The sequence below is a fragment of the Talpa europaea genome (genome assembly GCF_964194135.1).
Source record: "Talpa europaea genome assembly, chromosome: 3".
Classification (NCBI taxonomy): Eukaryota; Metazoa; Chordata; class Mammalia; order Eulipotyphla; family Talpidae; genus Talpa; species Talpa europaea.
The window spans coordinates 142,241,013-142,260,394 of NC_140069.1; the positions used below are offsets into that span (position 1 = coordinate 142,241,013).

Sequence of the window (19,382 nt, forward strand, 5' to 3'; positions counted from 1 at the left end):
AACAAAATTTAAACAGTGTCGATAACATACATATCTGTTTTAAACTGCTTTCATAATTTTATTTTTAAAGATAAAGAAAAACATTAACTAACATCTATTTACATAGAGATTAACATTGGTTTTGGTGAATACTGGGAATGATGAAAATACTGCAGTTGAAACCTTTAATTACTTTCTAATAACTAAGCAGCATTATCAGGGACCAAAAGTTTAATTAATGGAAAAATAGCCTCAATTCTTACCATCCACAAAATGGATCCAGACAACTGTTCAAACTGATGGGACCCACTCCACCGAGATTTCACTGTGGCTAGACCAAAATCACCTATTTTTACTGTGAGGTCTTCATGAAGAAAAATATCTGAGGTGTAGTTAAGTAAAGGAAAATAATAGCTCTCCTTTTCCTATCAGAGCAAGCATTATGAAAGTTTTAGGTAGAGATCTAATTTCTCTAATTCTGAAATATGCTATTCTTTAAAAAGGTATAGTATTTTGTAACTCCTCTTAAAATTAATAAACCTGTTCAAAAATTAATTCTGTAGGGCCTATATGATCTACATTTAAGAGTTTTGGGGGCTTGAAATGTGGCAGGATGAGGTGAGAGGCTTTCCCTTTATGGGAGACCCCAAAACTGTGCTGGCTGATTTTACATGTGGGGGAAGCTGTGAAGGCCCCTCAGGGCAATCAAGAAAGTGAAGACAGGATCTTAATCCAGACTTAGGGAAAAGTAAAGCTGCTTTTCTCACCTCACTGTTATGTACTTTGGAGCTTTCAATTGTATCTCAACTAGGGAGAGCAAATTCGGAGGGCTGAATTAAGTTAGTAGATAGCTACGAAACTATCAGTTTTTAAAAAATCATTTATTGAAGTAATGCTGATTTACAACACTATTGTTTTATAGCTGAAAGAGCATAAATAATCAAAAACTGTCCTGCTATCATAAGGACTTGATAGATATTTTGGCAATGTTAATCATTCAGAAACCCAAGGCAGGTTGTAGTACCTTGCTCTACTATGTTCTCATGCAAACCCATGTATAAATTCTGTTTATAGCATATCGAATTTAGCACGAAAAGTGTTTTTACACAATGTGAAGACAAAATGCAGAAGAAAAGTCAGGATGTTTTCAAACTTCGCAGACAAATTTCAGGAAGGATACTATTACTCTTGAGGTCTCTGTGGATGATTGACTTGGCGTGTAAGTAACTGAAAAACAAAACATCATTTTAACCTGAGTAAGACTAAAGACTGGCCTTGAAATCCATAGAACATATTTAGGGGTATAAATAAACTTATTTAGAATCATGATACAATTGTAAACTGCACATTGTGATAAAGCCTTTACATAATATTAAAATAGGCTATAAATGAATTTAGGATTATAGGAACACATTAATGTACAATCAAATCTTTTTATTAAAAGACTTTATCTTTTACTATTTACCAATACAAACCTTTCATTTCAGTCAAGCCTATTTATCTGTCCTTTAAATATACCTTGATATTTAATCCCACCTGAGATCAATGCTCCCCTCCCAAGCCTACACCACAGTAATTAGCTTTCATTCTGTTCTTTGTCTATTCATAGCTATACTTTAAGATTGAACATTAAATCTGAGTAACTCAGCTGAAAGTTATCCTTCACTGTTCAGCTTCGTTATTGTAAAATAGCTTGATTCATGTATTGTTTTCCCCACATGCCTATGTTCATTTCCTATTTAGAATGTAAACTCCACTTGCATATGGAAGTTTGGTGGATAAAGTAAGATTATTTTTAGGGAAAATATATTCTTAAGTTATTTAAACTATTGAGGAACAAACTTCCTCTATAATGGCCACAGTGAATCAATTTTAAAGTGGAGAAGTTTAAATCATTCGTGCTGCTTCTAAAGAAGTGAGGGGAAGGGCTGTGTCTAGTTTATTTCCAGTTATCCCCAGTGCCTAGTACAGTGCCTGGCATGTGGTAAGCAATATTGTCCATTGACTCAACTACAATGGGATACATGGACATGCTGTTCTAGTTAAGGTTACTTTCCTTCATTTAATTTTGGAGAGAAAAGGTATGACACTTCTGAAATTTGACTATCATTCTTCCTCTAAAAGAAAATGTGTTGTCAAGTATAGGCCCTATTTGCTTGAAAAGTTCTGCAGTGACATAGAAAGGTAAGACGGGGAACTTTTTCTCAACTTTTGATCTCAATCAAAAGCTTTTTCAAGATGGAGAGACCTTGTCTTCATTAGGAAGAAAGGGTGGTAAGTGGTGATGATGCTGGTGGTGGAGCTTAGTGCTTCAGTTAGTGATCTGGTACACAGAGAAGGTACACACACAGTGTTCCGGTACACAGAAAAAAAAGGTGCCTCTTTTTTAAAAAGAGGTTCTGTCCCCTTTGAAATGAAAAATAACAGCACAACAGCAAAAAATGGGTGGCAAACATAAAAATATGGAGACATGACAAAGTTATAAGGGAAGGTAAAAGTATTCTTGATGGATGGTGTCAATCTTTTTTTTTCTTTTTAAAGATTTATTTATTTTATTTATACAAGCACTGGGTACAGTTAGAAGCACGGGAGGGTGCGAGGATTCACCAGAGACAAAGCAGGGAACAGAACAGGCAGATTGACTGAAATACACTGCTGAGGGGAGCAGCGTGCGCAGGAGGAGGGGTCTGCGGGCCATGTGGGACCCTCACAGGCGGCCGGGGATCGAACCGGCAGGCACTGAAGAGGCTGCAGGCAGATTCGCAGCCCAGCGCTCAACCTCTGCGCCACCGGGGAGGCCCATGGTGTCAATCTTTTCAACAAATTTGTTAGAAAGAATAAAGTAGATAGAACTGTAACAGGAAGGTTAGCGAGAGAAAATTTCTGACTAGGAATGTATGATAATTAACAAGATATATATATAATTCTGAGGTAGTGATACAACCCTGGAGAAACTGAATAGCATCGATCTCTTACAGACCATAATTGCTTATAGATGCAACTTAAGACACTGCCACCATATCATCTTTTACTGTTTACAGCCTTCTTTTCTATTTCATTTCATAATTCCCTCTGTCTGTAGTAAAAGTAGCAAAAGAGTAAAAATCCAAGTCTGTATAACAGAAGGTTGGAAAGGTATGGGGTTCAAATCCCCCAGCTGGATGAATATCATACCCCAATTCTTACATAACATGCTCCAGAGTAATTACTACCCTAAATAATTCTAAATAGGCTGATATTAAAATAATTTCATAAGTACCAACCAGTTATAATGGAGGATGTCAAACACATAACTTGTTGAGGATAGGGAAAAGAACAAGAATAAATCAACTTTGTTTTGCTACAAATGAAATAGGTGTTTACCCAATATTTAGAACAATTAAATTGGCACCTCCCTCTTATCTTTCTAAAATGTTATGGGGAGATTACAGGTTTGTAAAAGAACCAGGAAATAATAAACATGTTATAAACTAAATGAATATCACAGCCTCTTGATAGGTTTTTTTCTCCTTAAGAAGAAATGTCCACTTACAGAATTACTTAATTTTAAAGCTAGGAAATCATCTGATTAAATTTATTCTCATTTCAAGTTCTTTCCAAGATTTAGCTTTTCAACATTCTTTCTAGAGCATAATATGATGTCCTCAAAGTAAATTTTTTTTCAAGAATTATTTTATTTATTTATGCATACAAGAGCTAGGGTGTAGGCCAAAGGTACACAGACAGAACAGGCGATCTACTGAAATACACTGTTGAGGGGAGCAGCAGGCAAAACAGGAGAGGTCTACTGCACCATGTGAGTCACCTCCCTGGCCAGGGATTGAACTCATGCTGCAGTTTGGCTGGTGACAGCTTGATAGCACTGAGACTTAATCCCTTGTGCCACCAGGGAGGCCCCTCAAAGTAAATCTTACGCCCTAGGTTTGATCTGATCAACACAAGCCAGTGATGTGCATCTTTATCTTTCTATGGGGGGGTTTGTAAAAAAAAAAAAAAAATTACCAAATTAGTCATTACTGTGATTAGCCTGGCAGCTGCAGTCATGCCACTGAGTCCATTACAGTTATGTTCAGCTATAACTCCAGAGGGTTTTTCATCATGCACTGTCTATACAAATATTCTATCCATTCTACATTTGTGTACTTCTCTTTTTGGAAATAAGATTTTATATTTTGTAGACATGGCTTATAATTTAAACTAATAAACATTTTAGTTTCCACTAAAAAGCTTTTATTTATTTATGCATACAAGAGCTAGGGTATAGGCCAGAGATGCAGGGGGTGAGAGGATCCATCAGAGACAGAGCGGGGAACAGAACAGGCAGACTGACTGAAGTACACTGCTGAGGGGAGCAGCGGGCAAGACAGGAGAGGTCTGCTGCACCATGTGGGTTGCTCCCTGGCCGGCCAGGGATCGAACTTGTGCTGCAGAGGCTGTGGATTGCTTCATAGGGCGGTGCTTAATCCCTTGTGCCACCATGGAGGCCCCCACTAAAAAGCTTTTTAAGATCGGCATGCTAGGGCCTCCCCGGTGGCGCGGCGGTTGAGCGCTGGGTTGCGAAGCTGCCCGCAGTCTCTGAGGTGCAGGTTCGATCCCCGGCTGCTCCCCGGCCACCGGAGGAGGGTCCCACATGGCGCGCAGACCTCTCCTGCCACCCGCTGCTCCCCTCAGCAGTGTACTTCGGTCCTTCTGCCTGCTCTGCTCCCTGCTCTGGCTCTGGTGAATTCTCTCACCCTCCTGCGCTTCTGACTGTACCCAGTGCATGTATAAACAAAACAAACGAATAAATAAATAAAAACACATGCCTCTTTAAAAAAAAAAAAAAAAAGATCAGCATGCTAATAATGGCCCCATTTAGGATTCTTCAACAGAAGAACGAGGACAGAAACGCTGACTTACAGTTTGATAGCACTACATATAATCATTAATACAGTATGAACCTAGTTAAATTCTATCTTGCTTATTTCTTGACCTTACCCTCAAGATCATGAGAGATATCATTCAAATATCTTGCTGAAATTCAAATACTATAGCTATGCCATTTGCCTGACTTACCAGTCAATTTACCTCTCAGTGTCTCACTTAACTATTTTCAACTTTCCTAAAACCAAGGAACAAGCTTATGACAACACTAGCATTTCAGTTCTCATTTACCTAGTACTGCACAATTCCACAAAAGTTCATCAGACTTCAGCAAGTTGAATCTCCTCAGATGCCTATGGACAATTAAGCAGACACTGATAGGCATAACAGTGGTGACAAGATGCTATTTTATTCAAACACAGCTTCAAATTTTAATCTCCATTCTACTATTATGTTCCCTGCTCCCTGTTGTTATCACAAGGTGGAAAGTGAGCAAGACTGAAGAGAATGACACTCTGCTACTCATGTGTCATCAATAATCCTTCATCACTTTAAAAAATCCCAGATTTTATACATTTTTTAGTTTTGCCCCATAGTGGCCTAAACTCTATTTTCACTTAGATTTTTCAGTTTTCCTTGCTTTTAAAAACTCAAATTTATTGAGCAATAATTTGCATATAACACAAAATGCAACCATTTTCAATCTACAATTTAGAGTTTCAACAAATACACATTCTTGTGTAATGACCAATCACAGTCAATATAATGAGTTTCATTACTCCAAAGTTCCTTCATCTAGTTCTACAATTAATAACACTACCCTAGGCCCAGGCAATCATTGATAATGATTTCCGTCAATAGAGAGTTGTTTTATCTTTCCTTGAATTTCATATAGACAGAATCATACAGCTTCCTTTGCTCAGAATAATGATTCTGAGATTCACAAATTGGTCACATACAATATTTTATCCATTTACTTGCTGGACATTTGGGTTGTTCCTTTTTTTTTTTTTTTTGCAATTATGAATAAGAGACTATAAACATTCATGTACATGTCTTTATTTCTGATTTATGTTTTTATATGTTTTGGTAACAAGGTAGGATAGAGATTCTCATACGGCAATTTTATCTTTAAAAGAAACTATCAAAGTGGGCCTCCCCGCAGGCACAGAGGGTTGAGTGCCGCACTGTGAAGCTGTCTGCAGGCTCTGCAGCACAGGTTTGATCCCAGCTGGCCAGGGAGATACCCACACAGCACAGCAGACTTTTCCTGTCTCGCTCACTGCTCCCCTCAGCAGTGTATTTTGTCAGTTTGCCTGTTCTGTTCCCTGCTCTGTCTCTGGTGAATCCTCTCACCCTCCCACACATCTGGCCTGTACCCCGGCTCTTGTATAAATAAATAAATCTTAAAAAAAACAAAAACTGTCAAAGTGGTTGTAGCATTTAAAATCCTCACCAGCAATGTGTAAGGACTGTAGTTGCTTTGCATTCTTGCCAATACTTTATACTGCTGGTATTGATCACTAGCATTCTCAAGGGTGTGTATATAGTGAGCAATGTCCCAGTTTTAATTTGCCTTTCCCGAACATCGAATGATACTAAGGATCTTTGCATGTGCTAATTTGCTATTCATATATCTTCTTTGCTAATTTGCCATTCATATATCTTCTTTAATAAAGTATTCATATCTTTTACCCATTTTTTTTTCATCCATAGCTTGTCTCATTACTGAGTTGTAAGAGTTTTTTGATATGTGTTTAATATCTTTCATTAGCTGTGTATTGTAAACACTTTCTCCAAATCTGGGGCTTATCCTTTTATTTTCTTAAATGTCTTTCTAAAAGCATAAGTTTTGAATTTGAATTAAGTCCAATTTATTATTTTTTATTATTTATTATTTTTTCTTTTATGACCCGTACTTTTTATGTCCTAAGAAATCTTTTGACTATTTTCATGCCACAAAGATTTCCTCCTATGTTTATTCTAAAGTTTTAGATTTTAGTCAGATCTCTTTGATCTATTTTGAGCTAATATTTATGTCTTATGTTAGGTAAAGGTTAATGTTTACTTTTTCCCCCATATTGGTATTTAGCTTTATAACATTTGCTGAAGGGACTATCCTATTCTCTTCTTACTAAGATGTTTTAGCATTCAATTTACTAAAGTATCTCTTAGTAAGATGCTTTAGCAACTTAGTAAAAAAATAACCTAAACATACACATACATAGCAATCTGTTTCTAAGCTTCCTATTTTGTTTTGTTGACTTGTTTGTTTATTCTTATACCAATATCACACTACCATGATTACTGACTTTATAGCAAATTTTGAAATCTCACTATAGAAGCCCTTCAATTTATCTTGATTATTCTAGCCTATTCTAGTCAATGTATACATTTTAGGAATAGCTTGTCAATTTTTACAAAAAAGCCTGCTGAGATTTTGGTTGGGATTGCACTGAATCTATAGATTAATCTGTGAAGACTTGATATCTTAATATTGAGTATTGTAATCCATGGAAATGGTATTTCTTTTGTTTCATAGATGCATCAGAGAGAGCAAAACACCCTTTTGGAAGATAATCCCACCATAGCTTCTAAGCAGAAGGTCCAAATAGAATAAATGAGATAATTATAAACATGGAATATCATAAGCCATGTTCTTCTCTTTTTAAAAATTTCATTTCAAACACACAAGTACAAATACATAAAATTAGAACTATATTTGTTTATAAAAGCAAAGTAATTCAATGGGGGAAAGGAAAAGTATTTTCAACAAATATTGCTGGAGCTACTGGTTACCCATATGGAAAAACAACAAAAACCCAAACCCTCACCTAATCCAGACACAAAAAATCAAGTTTGAAGTGGTTCAAAGACTAAAAGCAAAAGCTACAAGATGTCTTTAAGACAGAATTACTAACTACCCTTTGGTACATGGGTACAAGCATATTAAAGTTTTCAGAATATTTTACATCCTTTGGTTTCATACTCCCCCCCCCCTTTTTTTTTTCGGTGAAGCAGGCAAAAGGCAATTTCAGTTATGTTGATGGGAAAACAGGGCCAAGAAGATTCATGAGAGAGACAGTACAAAGGAAAGGGTACGGGTCTTTTGTGTGTGTTTTTCAGGGGCTTGGGGTTTTTGAGCAGATTTGAGTTTGAATTCTAACTTGTTACTTCCAGCCATATAGCCTTGGGTAAATGATACAATCTCTTATTATCTTGGACTCTTTTTTTTTTTTTAAAGATTTATTTATTTATGCATACAAGAACTGGGGTACAGGCCAGAGGTGTGGAGGGTGAGAGGATTCACCAGAGACAGAGTGGGGAACAGAACAGGCAGACTGAGGGCCTCCCCCGTGGTGCAGCAGTTGAGCGCTGTGTTGCGAAGCTGCCCACAGCCTCTGCAGCGCCGGTTCGATCCCCGGCCACTGGGCGAGGGTCCCACATGGCGCTCAGACCTCTCATGCTGCCCGCTGCTCCCCTCAGCAGTGTACTTCGTCAGTCTGCCTGCTCTGCTCTCCCCTCTGGCTCTGGTGAATCCTCTCACCCACCCACGCTTATGACTGTACACAGTGCTTGTATAAATAAATAAATAAATCTTACAAAAAAAAAAAAAAAAGAACAGGCAGACTGACTAAAGTACACTGCTGAGGGGAGCAGTGGGTGAGACAGGAGAGGTCTGCTGTGCCATGTGGGTCAGCTCCCTGGCCGCTGGGGATCAAACTCATGCTGCAGAGGCTGCGGAGAGCTTCACAGTGCTGTGCTCTACCCCTTATGTCACCACAGAGGGCCCTACTCTTGGATTCTTAACCTATAAAGTGGAGGTAATAATGTTCACCATTATGAGTTCTCTTATTTACTCTACACATATTTATGGAAAGCCACTATGTGTTAAGCAACAACTGTTCTAAGTCTTCAACATTTTAGTACAGAAGACAAAAGAGATTAAGCAAAATATATATCACAAAGTCAAACTTTAAGTGAAAAAACAGGCAGGAGGTAGAGAATGCTGGATTACAGGGAGTTGTGATTTTAGAGTAGGGAAGGTCTCTTTTTAAAGGATATTTTGAGTAAAGATAGGAGAGAGGGAGAGAGTCCTGCAGGTATGGAATGGAAACACAGCTAGCAAGGGCAGAGTCTTAAGGCAGGATGGGCTTCCCATATTCCTGAGGGAAAAGAGGAGTTGCGAGAGATAATAGAAAAGGTGACCCCAGAATGAGAAAGACCTATTGTAAGGACATGGGTTTTCCTTCTGGGTGAAGTGTGAGGACACTGGAAGAACAGATGAGCACCTTATTCTGACCTAAATTTTATTTTATTTTTTTAAAGATATATTTAATTTATGCATATAAGAGCTGGGGTGTAGGCCAGAGATGCAGGGGGGTGAGCAGATTCACCAGAGACAGAGTGGGGAGCAGAATGGGGGGACTGACTGAAATACACTGCTGAGGGAAGCAGCGGGTGAGACAGGAGAGGTCTGCTGTGCCATGTGGGTCAGCTCCCAGGCAGGGATGGAACTCAGGTGGCAGTGGGTGGCGATAGCTTCACAGTGTTGAGACTGTAGGGAGGCTCGCTTCTAATTTTCTTTTTTAAAAAAGATTTATTTATACACACAAGAACTGGGGTACAGGCCAGAGGTGCGGAGGATGAGAGGTTTCACCAGAGACAGAGTGCGGAACAGAACAGGTAGAATGAAATGACAAGCAAGGTCACCAGCTGACCTTGGAAAAGAGGTAGTAAAGGTTTAAAAACAGAGGCGTTAGGACTGTGTCTTAGAGAGAGAAGGGTTTGTTTCTGAAAGCATGAATTCTCTCCTATTGGGGGAAGAGTATGTCCTGAATGAACTCCATCCACTGATGTTTTATGGACTCCAACCCTACCTCCATGCCAAAGTCAAGAGATCCCAGGTGCCCAGCATTACAAATCCCATCATGCCAGGAATCTGCCATGACTCTTGGCTTTCTGAAGGGAGATTGCTGGGAACTAAGAGTGGAGTTAAGGAGCCATGCTTGGTATAAAACCCAAACACATGTGGGCCTGCACCCTCTTGGTTTTCCCTGCTTTCAGTAGGTTCTCAGGGTCCCATCTCAGACAGTGTTACCAGTAGGATGCACTGACCAGTTAGCCTCTCTTTCCCCCTCTCTATCTCCTCTTTACTCTTCCTTTCCTCCCTGGGTTACCTCTCTTTTCATTTCCTTTATAAACAAAACTTTTATTAACTTTTCTACGTGTGCCTACAGTTGGGTGTTGTTCTAAGTTTTTTTAAGTGTGTGATTAAGGACTCCTGCCCAGGCCATTCTATTTCCTTTTGGGTTTGCCCTGTTAACACTATACACCAAGGCCCCACTTCAAGTTGTAGAAAGGACTGATTCAGCTGGAGAAGCATTATGGTTTAAAGGTTAAGGAAAAGTGTCTGGGGTAAGTTACTTGACCTTTCTATATTCTAGATTCTTTATTAGTGAGAAGGGGATAAAAGGATCTACCTCACACAGGGCTGCTGAGGATTAAATGAGCCAGTATGTATGAAGTACACAGAATGTCTGGCCTATAGTAAGTACAGTGTCAGTTTAAGATAGGGTTACGTCCTGATAAATCCACTGTAACTTGGAAATATAGGTAAGTACTGGCAACACAGTACACAGTAGAGTATGGATGGTTATTCTCCTGATGGAGTGGCTGGCTAGGAGTTGCGGCTTAAATTTGATTTTGTGCAGCTGTCACACCATCATAAATTTGAGAAGCCCTGAACCAAAAAGCCAGAATTAAACTACCATAAAATGGAAACTCTGTATACTATAATTACTATATACATTGCTGTATGTAAAGCCCTCTCCCCCAGAACATAATTGCAATTTAAAAAGGGGGAGAATTATTAGTATGCAGCAAAACTGGGGTCAGGAAAAAGTTCTTATTGGCCAGTAAAGATGCCTAAAATAAGAGTGAGTGAGTGAAAGAAGGTAAAACCAATATGATTCCAATTTTTAAACAACACACCATGGAGCATAGTATTAAAATATAGAATTTTTAAAGGATATACAATACACATCAGACTATTAATATTAATGGTAATTAGCTCTTGATGGTGGATTACTGGTACTTATTTATGCTTGCATTATCTGAATTTTCTATAATGTTTGTTATTTCCTTAGAGCAGCTTTCATTTTGAAAATTTTAAAATTGCAACAATGAAGAAAATAATTTTAACCAATTGTGTTAAAATTTTTACACTATCATTTCTTGTCTTTTGCAAAGTTTATATTTGTACAAATGTTGTGAAAATAAAACTGTACTCTTTTTAAATTAAAAGACAAACAATTAGAATGTTATCCCATTTTAGAAAGCAAAGTCCTTCTTGATAGCTGCAGTCATCCTGACCCCATTGTGCCATTCCCTGAGACAACCACTATTGAGTCTTTTCTTATTTTAACATGTTTGCAAACATACATCAAGTTAAAAAACCTTCAAATAGAAAAACTGCTTTGTTTTTGAAATTTTAAGTGGCTTCATGCTGGAACTTGCTTTTTCTCACTTGACATATTTTAAAGCTGATAAATATAAACTTAATTTGTTTCTGCTGTGTACTCTCTCCTGCACATATGTGCCAATGTTTTATTTATCCAGTCCTCCACATTTATGTTTCCATTTTTTACTCTAATATATTCACTAGTAGTACATCTTATCCTATGTACATCTCTTAAAACAAAAGCTAATGTTACCTGGGGGTGGACATATCTGATTTTAGCAGATATGTCCAAAACACCTCAGAGTGGTTGATTATATCAGAAGTATCCTGGTGAGCAATCCCCCTAATCTTGATTTGTTAGAATTCAGGCATATTGTCATTCTCAGTGGGTGAAAAGTACTTTGTTTCAGTTTGCATTTTTCTGATTGTCAGCATCCTCCTTTGTATTACTGCTTTTATCCATCAGAGAATCAGTCACTATAGTCAAATATTCTTTGATCAGTTAGAATTATTTTCAGTTATTAATACATGTTCATCATCTTTTCAGCTTCAGTTCATCCTTTCTCTTAAGCAGGTTTTTGATGAGTAAAGGGAGCATGTTCTTCATTATTTTAAAAAAGTAAATTGTGAGGATTTAATGCAGAATTATCTTTAATTATCTTATTTTCAGAACACAACACTTCTATGAGTGTTAACAACAGGCTACAATTTTCTCTATGGGCCTTACTAAAAGTTACATTAAGTAACTCTTCTAATAAAAGTTAAAATTACCTATAATAATATACTGAAGTTAGAAGTGCTATAAAAATGACATAGTGGGCTGACCATTTAGTAGTAACGTTCTTGAAATATGTTGGCACCATAGGCTGTGTTAAATGACTCAGGTCTCACCTGATGACTGTCAGGTGAGAAGATGATAAAATACTACATGAACCCCCATTCATAAGAGTGTGTGCATAACTATCTACCATTAGAACAGCTCTGCTCTCTTCAGGTAAATCTAGGAGAGAGAAATGATCTTTCACTGACGAAAGAGGACAGAACCACATAGAAAAAGGCATCACCCACCAATCATTTGCTATAGGTGTTACTATCCTTATTGTAAAGCTTTTATAAGTGACTGCAACCTGGCACTTTATACAACGAATCAGAATGCTCTTACTCTTTTTATACACGAGGCATTGAGAATACATTTAAGAATGTAGAAAAAAGGTCATTTCAAAGCAACTGTAAAACAGTTTAGGAGGTAGACTGTTTTTGAAACAAGGAATTTGCAAAAGCAATTAGGTTACTATTTTAAAAGTCTATGGACTTTCTGGTTGGCTACATCTAGCTTTTTCTGTCCTTTGTGAAATGCTGGTGGAAGAAAGGACCAGACAAGAAGCATTAAAAGGAGTTACTGTGGGCTAATAGCTGAGGATGACGAGAGATTAAGCAATGTCGTCTGTGCATGTAAGGAGCAGAGAGCAGGACCAGGAACTGAAGGAAAGAGAAGCGGATGGATGGTGGGATGGGCGCTAAGAAGCCGTTAATTATCTAAGCAGGCTTCTACCTGGAAGAACTGCTGGGGATGATTCCAAAACAAAGTCCTCAAGATGAAACTTTGATTAGTATTCAAGATGAACAAGAAACAGGAAAAAGTAAGGTATGCAAGGAATTCTACTTGTTTTATCTAATCCATGGGAAGAGCCAGGGGAAAATTAAAACATAAAGGGATATCCAGACAGGAGGCTGAAATGGGTGGCTCAGAGCCAAGAGTTAAGTTTAATAAAATGTTGAAAATCATTAGCAGGCGTTAAGTCTTGAATAATCAGGTCATCCCGTTTAACTTAATATCTGCTACCAACCTGAACCTTAGGACAGATTTCAACTATTTTCTAACAAAAACACAGTCCAGTCAAATGTAATGAAAACATGGTGTTCCGGTCATTAGATTAGGAAAAATGAGGTATCCACTGTATCAAGAATCGTTAACACAACTAGGTTAATTATATATTGTTTGTATAATTATATACATTTATGACTGTAAAAAATCTGTGATGTCTTTTGAGTTATGCTTCACAAAACAGATGCGCTAATATAAAACCATACAGCATTTTGCACTATAGTTTTCAAAATTTTTTTAATGAGGAACCTCTTAGAAGAATTCTGAGAAATTGTTTAACTCCTTAAATATTTTGAGCATTTAAAAGTTTAAATAAAAAAAAAAATAAAAGTTTAAATAATCTCAAAAGATGTCGTTTCTAGAGTACATACCAATGTAAAAACCAACATTTCAACATCTTTTCGTTGTCACTTGAATGTTCTGTCTAAAGCATCTGTTCTAGTTTCATGGATAGAAAATCTTTTCTTTCTCTGAGGAAAGTGATAGTTTTTTGTTTTTTTTGGAAGTGGGAGGGGTAGGTTCTCCTAGCTATACATACTTGCCCTTTTTCCTATTTGTTTTGGTGTCTCAGTTCAGTTCCCCCCAAGACTTTCCCTTGGTGTCTGGTGCTCCAGGGGTAGTCTGCTTTATGACTCAGACAAGGTCTAGAACACTGTTGGAGAACCTGGAGCACAAAGAAGGCCTTTTTGTTTGAAATTCCTGATTCACTGATCTGATGCAATCCCTGGTGTTACTATCTTTGTTTTTTTTTTTTTTTAAGATTTATTTATTTATTTATTTATTTATTTATTTATTTATTTATTTATTTATTTATTTATTTATTTATGCATACAAGCACTGGGTACAGTCAGAAGTGTGGGAGGGTGAGAGAATTCACCAGAGCCAGAGCGGGGAGCAGAACAGGCAGAAGGACCGAAGGACACTGCTGAGGGGAGCAGCGGGCGGCAGGAGAGGTCTGCGCGCCATGTGGGACCCTCCTCCGGTGGCCGGGGAGCAGCCGGGGATCGAACCTGCGCTGCAGAGGCTGCGGGCAGCTTCGCAACCCAGCGCTCAACTGCTGCGCCACCGGGGAGGCCCACTATCTTTGTTTTTTTCTGCTTCACTAGTAAAATGCTTCAGAGATGACCCTTTCATCTCCTGCCTGGAGGGCCAAGTTCAATTGCTAGTATTCTGGGAGGCAATTAAGAGTGCTGGGGGGCCTCCCCGGTGGCGCAGCGGTTGAGCGCTGGGTTGCGAAGCTGCCCACAGCCTCTGCAGCGCTGGTTCAATCCCCGGCCGCTGGCGAGGGTCCCACATGGCGCGGAGACCTCTCCTGCCGCCCGCTGCTCCCCTCAGCAGTGTACTTCATCACTCTGCCTGTTCTACTCTCCGCTCTGGCTCTGGTGAATTCTCTCAACCTTCCGCGCCTCTGACTGTACCCAGTGCTTGTATAAATAAATAAATAAATCTTTAAAAAAAATTAAAAAAAAAAAAAAAAGAAAAGAGTGCTGGGGACCTTTGCATTTATCACTCAGTAAGTAGCCTCTCACTCCCCTTGTCTCAGGTAAAGGATTCATTTCCATTTTTCCAGTCCAGAGAGATTTTTTTTTCTCTCTTCCAGAGAGTGGATTTCAGTCTACTGCTAGAGTAGGAATGGGCAATCACCAGTAGCAAGGAGTAGGAGGTGGGATTGAGAGATGCTTTCATACATATCTTTTCATTTATGTAGCCCTACTTCCCCCAGAGAAACATGGTACTGCCAATTTCTGAGACTTTAGGATGTTATGGTATAAATCAGGTTTTTATTTCCCCATTGCTAACAAATGATTTAGCTTTGGGACCTACTATTAAGTCCACTATCACTTCGCCATCTGCTTTCCAGATTTTAAAATGTTGTTGCTACTGATTCCTTTCTTATTTTCACCCTTACATGTCTATCCTAAAAACAAATTCCATTATTACAGTTTTAACGGAGTGTCAAGGAAGAGCAAAAATCTGTTACCTTAACCTGAAGCCCACAAAGCCATTTTAATAAGAGGATTTTCAGTGTGTCAAAGCCTTCAGAAATGAAACATATACTGATATATTTAACCAGTTGTTATTGTCTGGTTATCTTTGGTTAATTTTAAGCTGGTAATAAAAAATATGCTCTTTTAGAAGGCTTTAAACTTCTCGTGCTATAAAAATAAAATCTAGCATAAACCCGATGGGATGGTCTATGTTTATAGACAGTAATAATGTAGTGAGTTACTATTTTGGAGTAGATAATAGACCAAAAAAGTTTGCGCTGATAGCTCCTAACCTGTAAAACTATGGGAAAATGACTGCCTCTTCACCCTCAGGCTATAAAGTCATTCCAACTGCAGTGTTCTTTACTGCTACTTCTTGTCTCTAGCAAAGCTGGTACTGCTTTCTGTAAACAAGTCTTAATACGCTGTTTGTTGTCTCTGCTTAGAGCTAAAGTCCTTTCCTTTCCTTTCTGTTCTCTTACCATATCTGTGTCTATTTTTTCTTTCCTTGATATTTCTCAGCTTTGACATGAGAAGGATTTCATGTCACTCTTCTAGAATGTGAACCTATGAATAATATGCAGTTGTGTGTGATCATTCTTTCCTTTTTTTTTCCCCTTCATTTAACAAATATGTCCTGAGTACCTATCACAGGCCAGGCCCTATTTAGGCATTAGGGATAAGAGAAAGAAGAAAACAAAGCCCTTGTACTCACATAGCTTTTATTCTAGCAGGGTGACAGACAAGAAACAAGTATGTCATATGGAACTGGGTGCTACAAATAAACAAAAACAAGGATGGGATATTGAGAGTGGCAGGGTGGGGTAGGTATATACTACTTTTATAAAATGATCAGAGAAGGTTCCATTTGAAAGGTGACATCTGAACAAGTGAGCAGCTCTATGGATAATTGTGGGGTGAGTAATCCAAAGAGAAAATAACAAATACAAAGGCCCTGAGGAGGGAGCATACTTGGCCTGCTGAAGAAACAGCAAAGGGACTGGTGGGGTGGGTGCAGAATCGGGTCTGTTACTCTCTTAACATTTACTTTTTTTGCCCTGCTAGTCTTAAAAATATTTTAATATAACCTTTCAAATTGGAAAAGATTCTGATTTTAACTTATATGGAAAGCTGATTTTCGGTGTTTTTCTTTTCTCTTTTTGAGATTGTTTCGAGTCTAGTGAAACTGTTTTCAAGTCTACTGAGTAAGATAATAATTTGTTGTATTATGCATTTTGGCTGGACACAGTTCTACAAATAATCTAATGAAAGAGCTACTGACTATTTTAAGACAGAGAAGGTAGGACCATGGGAACATTTAAGGGCCAGATCTGGGTTTGAGTCCTGGTTCTATATGTACTTGCTGTAAGTGATCTTGAGTCAGAGTTGTAAATGCTAGTACATATAATCCTTTTATTCTAGTTTTATAATGTAAAAGCAGCCATAAAGTTTAGTGGGTTGCATTTAAGTTAAACACCTCTAATGCCAATTATTAATATGTGTGTTTACTTTAAAGCCATGGTTTCCTTATCTGTAAAAAGAAAATAAAAATACCTACTTGTTAACATTATAAAAATTAAATGACTAGTAACCTATATATGTGGAAGTGATTTGTATACTACAAAAAAATGTTAAATTAAGACACACACATATTTTAAAACTACCCACAGAGTTTTCAAACATATTTAAGTTTTTCATCTAAGTGCTTCTGATATTTAATTTTACTTTTTATCTATTCATTTACATTTAAGATTTTATCCTTGTAAATCAGTTTTCTTTTTTGGCCTATGATAAGTTTATAAAGTGACTTATCTTTAAATTACATAGCAAAATTCAATGGATATGAGCAATTCAACTTGAAATCCTCAAAAGGATCAGAATGCATATTTTCACTCTTTATTAACTAGTCATTTTGCAATAGAAAATATAGGACTGCTAAGTGAATAAATTAACTGTGGATAACTAATAGTCATTTTATGTACTTCAGTAACTGTTCATGACTTTTTAGTTGTTTGACTTTTGTTTTCTGAACCTTCACTACTTAGTTCGTACATGCTAAATATAACTTTGTAGTCATATTTAGTATCAAATACTTGCTGTATGTTTTGAATACTGTACTAGAGAGACTTTTATTTCATAGTATAATATTGCTAACCATTAGTGCAAAATGTCCATCTATTGCTGGACAGTAATTTCAAAGGCAATCCAAAAGGACATTAGCTAAAATCTTTAAAACACTTTCAGTGGTTTTCAAAAGTAATTTACAGGAGGTTTAACAGAATGGAACTTACTCCATGCCCTGTGCAGTCTGCCTTGCAATATCTATAAGTTTGATCATCTCAAATTTGGTCTCAATGATGTGGAGATGATGATACAAGCTGGAGCCCTCACACCACTGGGTGACAATAGCCAGTTGTGGCTTTGTTGAGTAGCCCATGAAGAGTAGGATATTCACATGTCGAGTTTTCCTGTAAAAAGAAACGTGACATGACAAAGAGTAAATGTCAGTAAACCTTGTTAGTGAATCTTTAAAAAGAGGGCCAAAGCAGTCTATCAGTCAGATGTTATTATAAAAAGATATTAAAAAAAAAGGATAAATTTAAAAGGCTTTAAGAAATATCTAGCCTAACATCTCAGTCTTTTCAGAAATATCTTTTTAAACAGACCTGACAGGTAACTAGAAGCTTAAATGCCTTCAATTATGGGAAGCTCATCACTGAAACTGTAGTTATTTCCCTCATTTTTTTTTTTTAGTGTTGTTCTAGTATTAGAAAGGTATTTTTGGGTTGAGAACAAATAATATCCTACAATTCCCACCTCTGTTTTCCCTGTCCTGGAATAAAACAGAGTAGGGTTTGTACTCTCTTGAATTTAAGAGCTTTCTACAGAACAAATATCCTCAGTTCTATTAACTACCTTGCCCCAAGTTAAAATCCTAAAACCCTAACCCCATTTGGGCTGCCCTTGCCTGGACTGACTTTAGTTTTAATGTTCTTCAAGTTCCAGGGCTTGGCACAATCACTAAATGTGATAAGGTTAGAATATTGAGAGTATTGTGTTTCCATACTGGAAGTATTATTTCTCATGATCAGAGAAAAATTCCAGGGTTAGTTCTTTTATCAGCTATACTATGATATAATATACACACCACTTAAAAGACTATAGCTAAAGACAAGTTTATTTTACACATTTTGAATAACTCTATAAAACTACAAATGGCTATTACTGGAAAACACTTTCTCTCTCTGTAAAAGAATAATTCACACAAGCTCACCTGAGTACTCCCACTTCATTTTTGAAGGCCTGTAACTGCTGAGGTGTGGGTGCTGTCACATTCAACATTTTTACTGCCACATCACCTAAAAGGTAATTGTCATTACAAATGTCACTTCTATTTTTTTAAACTTAAAAGTATTAAAAATTCCTGGGTATTTTCAGTCTAAATTTCTATCATTATTAAACAGCAAATAAATTATATCTTAACTTCCTAAACTGTATTAATTTTCTAAGGATAAAAAATAAACTAATAATGATATTCCTACACTAATATTTCAAAATACCAATTGCAAAAAGAGTCAACCTTATTTTTATCCTCCAAATCTAGTTTAACCTATTAAATACCCACAGTATTTTCCTGGTTACTTAATAATATTACATTACATTTGCGAATTAAATGCTAAAAATACAGATGACCGGTTCAAAGAAGACTGGCTTTAATAGAAAACTGAAAAATTTTTATCAAAGTAGTTAACATTAAAAAAAAAAAAACTCTACGGATAACTTGTATTGCTTCTGCTTAAGAAAATGTCTTAAATTGTAATTATAATAAAAAAAAGTTAACATGAAACAGGTAGAACTTATACACTGCCAGTAGTTATGTAAACTGGCATTACCATCTGTAATACTGCTGACAACAGTAGGTACTAAAACCAAACATACAACATATACGAAATTGGCCCCACAATTTTTTTCTTAGGTATATAACCCCCTAAAATGGATAGATATGTCCATCAAAAGATAGTACTAAGAATATTCATAACAGTAGCATTTATAACTGTCAAACTGGAAACTATTCAAATGTTCACATAACAATAGAAAGGAAACAAAATTATGTTTCAGTCACACAGTGGACTACTACAAAGAGAATGAATGATGATCAACTATACTTAACAATATAGATGAATCTTTTAAACATAATTGACTA

General features: G+C 37.1%; 1 protein-coding gene across 3 annotated transcripts in view; it reads right to left on the minus strand.

Annotated features, from left to right (window-relative positions):
* The window catches only part of BRAF (B-Raf proto-oncogene, serine/threonine kinase), a gene marked incomplete at both ends in the record, with an annotated part of 139,544 nt that overhangs the window by 21,276 nt on the left and 98,886 nt on the right, over positions 1-19,382 (minus strand). For all 3 annotated transcript variants that reach the window (XM_084229991.1, XM_084229992.1, XM_084229990.1), the window contains 4 exons: positions 243-361; positions 1,160-1,206; positions 17,470-17,646; positions 18,453-18,537. In XM_084229991.1, the coding sequence (XP_084086117.1) occupies positions 243-361; positions 1,160-1,206; positions 17,470-17,646; positions 18,453-18,537 (428 nt within the window). The remainder of the gene's footprint in view (positions 1-242; positions 362-1,159; positions 1,207-17,469; positions 17,647-18,452; positions 18,538-19,382) is intronic.